The 7,622-nt window shown below is 34.0% G+C and overlaps 1 protein-coding gene across 2 annotated transcripts; it reads right to left on the bottom strand.

Annotated features, from left to right (window-relative positions):
- Nucleotides 1-2,011: 2,011 nt before the first annotated feature.
- LOC113235180 (solute carrier family 22 member 3-like) lies at nucleotides 2,012-5,165 on the bottom strand. Of its 2 annotated transcripts, XM_026470792.1 has the most exons (5): nucleotides 4,984-5,161; nucleotides 4,682-4,874; nucleotides 4,140-4,547; nucleotides 2,892-2,967; nucleotides 2,325-2,485 (listed from the first exon to the last, which is right to left on the bottom strand). In XM_026470792.1, the coding sequence occupies exons 1-5, from the start codon at nucleotides 5,144-5,146 to the stop codon at nucleotides 2,450-2,452; spliced, it is 876 nt and encodes a 291-aa protein (XP_026326577.1). In that variant the 5' UTR covers nucleotides 5,147-5,161; the 3' UTR covers nucleotides 2,325-2,449. The 2 variants fall into 2 exon arrangements, with proteins under 2 accessions (XP_026326576.1, XP_026326577.1); XM_026470791.1 differs by having other exon boundaries at nucleotides 2,012-2,967; nucleotides 4,984-5,165.
- Between the last annotated feature and the right edge of the window lie 2,457 nt (nucleotides 5,166-7,622).

Here is a 7,622-nt window from a genome sequence, read left to right as displayed (position 1 = left end):
TTGAGCAGACTTGAGTATGATTTCAAGCACTGGAAATACGACCCTAATGGCAAGGACTTGAGTATGATTTCTAGTGCTTTGAATCATACTCAAATCTTGACTTGAGCATTGAGTAGAGTTCTAGAATACGACTCTTAAACTCAAATAATCTTTGTTTCATGGGCAAGCAAATTACACTTGAAATCGTCACATTGATTAAACTCTCCTACTCATTCGTAAACGCAGAGGGCAGAGCGTTGGTCAAAAGCACCTTTTTAATACTAGTGCTGTAATTAAATATGTTAGACAAATCTACCATGAAAACAAATGAATATGGTATGAAGGTTATCTCTTAAAGTAGAGATATAAAAACTTTCTGAATGAAAACTCACAATGCCAAGATTTCTCTTTTATACATCCATTAAGAAGCCAATTTTATCATAAAATTCTCGTAAAGAGCGTGTTGGTTACGTAAAATCACATTTACGAGATACTATTACTTAATATATAGCATTGTTGTTGGTTAACCTCAAACAAAAACAAACCTGTACCTAATCAATCAATTATCAAACGTTAACATGTCTGTATTTGAACTTTTAAATCATTAACATATTAAATGATTATCACTAATATCAGGTTTCTTACCACGATATCACTTCTTTTTATTTTCCCGATATTTCGGAACGGTTGCACGCTCAGTCAGTCAACCCGTGACCATGGAGCGTGCAACCGAAATATCGGGAAAATAAAAAGAAGTCATACTGTGGTAAGAAACCTCATATTAGTGATAATCATTTAGTGAATAACCACGAAAGTCTTATTATTATTAACATATTGTTATTATTAATAACAAAATTCATGACATAGTACTCTACTTACATAGAGTTAATGAAAATAGATTTTTCCACCATAAACTACGTAGAATATTATATGCACACGCATTTTTATTATTGTTTTCATTTTTTGGTGGTTTTAATTTGGTTGGTCATCAATTCAAACTTTTTGTAATTTATGTCACTATCAACCCATTTCTATGTCCCACTGCTGGACACGGGCCTCCCCTTAGGCGAGAGTTTAGGCCATATTCGACCAAGCTGGCCCAATGTGAATTGGGGACTTCCCACGTTTTCCGAATGTTGTGAATCTTCTTCGACGTCCAGGTTTTTTTTTTGGATTAGAACCCATGGCTTCTGCTTGACAGACGGTAGGCCAAACCATTAGGCTACTACGGCTTGTGATCTAGAGATGGACGAATAAAAAGATGAACTGATTGATGTTGCAAGGTTTCTTAGTTACGGAACCCTAGAAACCATACGAAAAACTCCATTGTGCAAGTTAAATTTGACATTATTCCTACTTTCCACTTATAGCTTCAAGTTGGCGTTATAGCGACTAGGGTTGGGTATTGTGGTAATAAAAACTTTTTTCATTATCCCTGGAATATAGCTTATTGAAAATAACAATGTCGTGGTGGGCCTTTGTTTTACTGTGAATTACTTGAATGGCACATTGCACCACAGTCGCTTCACGTAGGGCGGATACCTTAGCAACGTATCAGATAGCTGCCATAATTGTACTGCGCAAGTACGTATTTATAAAGATACGTTATATATTATTATTATGTTAAATTTGTAACTTGGCTAATTTCCTATTTTTAAGTTATTAATTATTATATATATAAGTACCCTAACAGAAAATTGATTTATTATGTAATTTACATGTTTGCTAATATTAAAACTGAAAGTTGCCTATAATTCGAAAGATTATTAAGAATTCTCGCTATTTTAGTGTCGATTGTAATTGTGAAAACAAGCGATACGCAGCAGTTTACTTCTAAAAATAAATCATCATTAATTGACATGGCGTCACGGTTGGCACCAATGTTGAATATAAGGCACTACCTTATTAATGTGATATACGATGCACCACTAGTAGAAATGAAGGCTATAGCCACAGAATATTGTACAATAAGTTTTAACTTTGTTAGTCTTAGGATAGCCAAATATGGTAAACTTGTTAAAAAAGAAAATTCCGATATTAATAATTTATTTGTGTTCACAATATGACTAAAATACAGATTTCACGACAAACGCATTATTTGACAATTAGAAAAAATAATAGTGGTCACAGTAATTATTTGGCTCTTCGCCTTTTGCTGAAGCTACTGACAAATTTATTTAACACCAGCTTCAAAATTTTAATAGGGCTTTGATTATATTAATAAATTACTATTGTAAATGGTAGTATATTTTGTATCAGCCCCCATTTTTTGCTTTTGGGCTCACCATCCTGAGGGGTCCATCAGAGTCTCCTTTTTTCTTTGATATCCGTCTCGTTTCTTCGAGAGTTGATGGCAGTTCGATACCTTTTGTTTCAGGCAACAGAAAACAAAGGGCACCACCTACTATAGCCATTATGCCAAAGAATATGGCAGCAGTAAATTCAGAAAGAGAATTAATAGGTGGTGCTGCTATTTGTCCAACTCTCGAGACCATTGACAACGATCCTAGAACAGAATTCCTAATACTAGTTGGAAACATCTCCACGCCGTACAAAAAGCTAACGATAAAAGCCATGAAGAAGAAAGCATTACAGATGCAGGCGAACACGACTCTATGCCACACGTAGGTTTCAGGAATTAATATGACACAGATCATGAAAATGCCAGAACATAGCAATGCCATCATTAATAAGGGTCTTCTTCCCAATAATTTTAATAAAAACATGCACAATATAGTTCCTGGTACCAACGAAACGCCAGAAATAAAAACGTTTAAATGTATATCACCACTCATTTCTCCGATGAACTGTGACACCCCATAGTAACCCATGCCACATACAAAATATATAATGGCCATGCATGAGAAATTGACTACGACTTTTTTATGTTTAAATATTTCAAAACACGTAACAGTTTTTGCAGTAGTGTTCAACGTTCCCGTTTGGAGGTATTGTTCGAATTCCTCTTTGATGCTTGTACTTGAACGCCTGAAACGAATGCAGTCGTTGACAAAACTGACGAATCGTAGAAATTGCACGCATTAAAATAATAATATATTAGGAAATGAAACTATTTTTCCGGATTTAAATCGCGTATATTTGTTTTTTCAAACAAACCGACGTTTCGGGCCCTTTAATATTAATGCAAACCACCCTATTTTCACTATAGTTACAAAAGTTACTAATCAAATACCTTATTTTTAATTTTACAAAGAAAACATTCCAATTTATGCTACATTACGTTTTACAAATTATTTTATTAATGAATTTTTATTAAGTTCAATTTATTAATAAGTAATAATAGACATTAGAATAAATTAAAACATATTAATTAGTACTGCTGTCTTATGTCTGTTTAGGATTTTTCATCAGAGGAAATACTGGATCCCAAACTGGTGGTACGGAGAAACCATCTTCCCTGTTGAAATTAGGGTGTTTTTTAATTTCAATAGCCTCTCGCAGCATCCTGGGTAGATAACGGACTTCTTTTGCAGGACCTGTGGTTTGTCAAAGTTCTTTGAATGTGTAGGTTTATCCATGACATGCTCGCAGACTGCAGACTTGTTTACGCGACGGTGTTTTGACATCAGCTATATGTTCTTGTTCTTTGAAAGCCTAATTTCAACAGGGAAGATGGTTTCTCCGTACCACCAGTTTGGGATCCAGTATTTCCTCCGATGAAAAATCCTAAAGAGATATAAGACTGCAGTACTAATTAATATGTTTTAATTTATTCTAATTTCTATTGTTAATTAATAATAAATTGAACTAAATAAAAATTCATTCAATAAAATAATTTGCAAAACGTAATGTAGCGTAAATTTGAATGTTTTCTTTGTAAAATTAAAAATAAGGTATTTAATTACTAACTTTTGTAATTATAGTGACAAAATAGGGTGATTTGCATTAATATTAGACATAACTGGTTGATGACTGTACCACCTTAGTCAACCAGGTTCCATGGTCAACCTGTAAAGGGCCCGAAACATCGGTTTGTTTGAAAAAACAAATATACGCGATTTAAAATCGGCAAAGTAGTTTCATTTCCGATGTGTAACTATCGCGAATACTTAAGAACTCGACATAATATATTAATTTATAATAAGGAAGCATACAATTATCAATTTCAAAAGATCAGTTTAAATAAAGGAAATACTAACTGACGATTAAACTTTTCCAAACCAGTTGATAATGCTGTTAATTTGGCGTTATCCAAAAGCCACTTGGGGGATTCCATCATTAGCCATCTTAGCGGTACCAACAAAAAGATTGGTAAAGAAATAGCAAGTTGGAAATTATCGAAGTCTCTTAAAAGATATGAGACCCCAACCATACTTATGTGGCCCAAGTTTAGAGGGAGATGGAATAAGGCGGTGATGTATTCCCTGTGGACTGTTGCTGAGTATTCCACGCACAAGACGAATGATGTCACGATGCTACCACCAATGCCCATTCCTTCGAAAAACCTCATGCAAGTGAACGCGGTAATTGTAGGCATGACTGTCACCAGACTCCCGCTAATAGCAATTGTTAGGCAAGAGGCTGAAAATGTTGTGAGTCGGCCGTATCTGAAACATCATAATTAATGATATGCTATAGCAAAATACTTCGGCCTTTTAGTGATTATTATGTGATAATAACAACTGTCAATTTCTGATTAGGTGTAATGTTTTTTTTTAATCATCGAAATGTTCACACATACTTGTCAGAAAGGTAACCAAATGTGAGACTTCCCACCAAAACACCAGTATTGCATATGCAATGTGAAAAAGCGATGAGCCAACTTCTATCGCAGTACAACATAAATTTTGTTTGCATCGTTGCTTCAAATACACTTTGGTCAAACCAAGGTTTGTCACAGGGGCATTTGTTGAAGTTTTCTTTATTGTCAATACCTATAGAACAAAATAAAAAATTGTAAAGTAATAAATTAAACTGTTAGAAACTTACGTTACTTCCTCGAATTCCAAATGTAATATTAATATTATAAAAGCATTGCTGTACCTTCACAGTAAAAATCCATCGGTGGTGAGAGGAATATCAAACTAAGGGCATGCCAGACCAAGGGCCATTTGGCGATGAAAATTAAGACAAAAACATAATAGTGATAGCACGTTAGAGCACTTAAGTGCTTCTCTAAAGGATTTGATGTAAGATTTGGAGCCATTGATAAAAAAATTAAACAACAGTTCAATGCAAATTATGTCAGAATATGGCACAAGAATCGCGATGGTTTCTATTAAGGAATTCATATAATTTAGGAACATGCACAATATCTAAACAAATAGACAGTATTACTTATTATCTTGGTCGGTCACATAAATAGAGGCCGTGTGGTTTTTGCTATGCTATTCTCTCTCTCTCTGTCTCTCCATTCGTTTATTCTGACGATATTTAGGTATTTAAATTAAAACTGAAGTTTTGCATTCTATTGTTTCTTGTTTTCGCATTCCGAGCGCTCGATATCGAGAAAGACATCCCAAGTGCAAAGTTTTTATACAAAGTAATGATGCTTTAATTTTCGAATGTCCTATAACGTCCATTCCTACATGGATGTAGCCCCCTGTGGTGCTTCACCAGAGTTATCATCACGACCACCACACACAAATATAAGCACTATAAACAAAACAACTTCAAAGCAATAAACAAAGAATTGTTTAAAAAAGTCTATAAATTTGTAATACAACAATGTAGTTCCCAAGTTTATTGCTAGGTGACATAAGCCCAAAATTTGCGGTTTTGAAACGCGATGTACTATTTTTGTTTTTTATGCAAGATTTTCCCAAATTCCTCGTTCAAATGAAGCATATACAACCTGTGCTCATCATTTGGGACAGGTCATAAGAATACTTTTTAAATCTGCCCCGCCGGGAATTGACGCTGATGACACGGTTACGAATCACAAAATAAAAAATAGGAAATAAAATGTTTACGGCACTGCATCGACAAGTCATGTTACTTTTGCTAGATAATGAGGGTGTACTAGTAGGGTCGATTTTTCCCTTTAAATCATTTTTGTGGATCGTACTGGATCATAATAATACCTCTGAATCAATCCACAGATCGAATCTATTTCAAAAAATCCGAAATAGATTCAAATGTAATAAAACACCTCTTCTATATTATTTTTTTAAATTGCCATAATAATAAAAACATATTTTTTTTACTTTTTAAACCTTTCTGATCTCAGTTGGTTACGACCAATTTACGACTTTAATTTAGAGTGATAATATATCATTAAAAATAAATGTTCAGGTGGCACAAAAGTAGCAATAATCGCCAAATATCGTAGAATTATTGTACTTACATGTTTCTAAACTACTTTTCTTGCAGATCAATATAAAATAGGTTTAATTTTACGATTCTGTAGGGGTTCGCATTAATGTTATGAAATGAATCGAATCGATAAAAAGATAGCGAGATAGAGTATACACTTGAATCGACCTTCATAAAAATCGACTCGTAATATTATACCCGTACTAGCTACTTGAGTAATCTATTAGCCCTTCCACCAATTACGGATTTCAATATATTATGTAAATTTTGTATCATCTTAACATCAGCTTGTAACTAAAACACGAAGGAAAAGAATTTTGGCAGCCGCAAGCGTAAACTTGCAAGATTATTCATATAACAAGACACTGTTTTGTGCTAGATAAGGCGTAATAGGTGGTTAATATGCAATAATTACGCACATTGCCACGATGATGATGCGTAAGTACCTATTGGTTATTCTGAGGCGAATCTTTCTCATTTCATGACTCATTTATTTGCCGGTTGTACATAAGTTGACAGTCACAAAATAAGTGTAGTTTCTCTGTACCCGGGTCAAACATTAGGTATGCAAATCTCGCAAATCTCTAAGCGGATTATGACCTAAACCTTCTCCAGAGACCGTAATGCTTGATTAATATAGGTTCTCTTCCAAAAAAACAAGGACGAACATGCTAGCTCAGATGTTTTAGGCATTCCGCGTGGCTTGAGTATAAATTTGAACAGTTTTTTCTTTTAATGTCAAGTATATGATGTCTCATCTAGTATAAAAAACACAATGTAAGTTATAACGTGGAAGGTTTCCAAGTCGTACGTTTGATAATGTATGATGCGGGCGCTGCCATAGTCAGAATTGATTGATACGCTTTTAAGTAGCGCAAATTCAGCCCATTTTTTACAAGTTACACGTTCACACGTTCACTTAAAACACGTTTGGATACTTTACACAAGTGACGTGGCGAATTAAGTTATGGAACATAAGTTTATTATTATGGAAGGGACTTTTGGTAGTTCATAAAAGGGGTCGGCTGATTTTTTTTTTGTGATAAATGATAGAGTAATTAGGGTTTTTGCATGTCGAAGTTAATGGAATGTATTTTTGTTGCCATGGGAAACCCATTTTTCATTATGAAAGAATCATGTAAAATAAATTTATGCATATATTCAAATATGCTGCGAAATTGACGAACATTGTTTTGCTATTAACTAATAACACAATGTATTATATACGAATTCAATAGCTTCTCTACATCTAAAAATATCTACAAAGCCAATACTTGCTGAATCACAAAGAGTTATATCGTATGCACGGTCCAATACACTGAAGGATACAAACTATCCTTTTTCGATATTGTAAACGACGTAGATTT

The sequence above is a fragment of the Hyposmocoma kahamanoa genome, unplaced genomic scaffold (assembly GCF_003589595.1).
Source record: "Hyposmocoma kahamanoa isolate Upper Pololo Valley unplaced genomic scaffold, ASM358959v1 87, whole genome shotgun sequence".
NCBI classification, from domain to species: domain Eukaryota; kingdom Metazoa; phylum Arthropoda; class Insecta; order Lepidoptera; family Cosmopterigidae; genus Hyposmocoma; species Hyposmocoma kahamanoa.
This window is presented reverse-complemented; position numbering and strand designations above follow the sequence as displayed.

Bases quoted from the DNA above. Each gene is read 5' to 3' on its own strand.
- LOC113235180 (XM_026470791.1), bottom strand. From the start codon at position 5,146: ATGGCTCCAAATCTTACATCAAATCCTTTAGAGAAGCACTTAAGTGCT. The intron at 4,875-4,983 runs GTACAGCAATGC...TTTGTTCTATAG, and splicing joins GATGGATTTTTACTGTGAAG to GTATTGACAATAAAGAAAAC. The intron at 2,968-4,139 runs GTTAGTATTTCC...CATTCGTTTCAG, and splicing joins TTGGAAAAGTTTAATCGTCA to GCGTTCAAGTACAAGCATCA.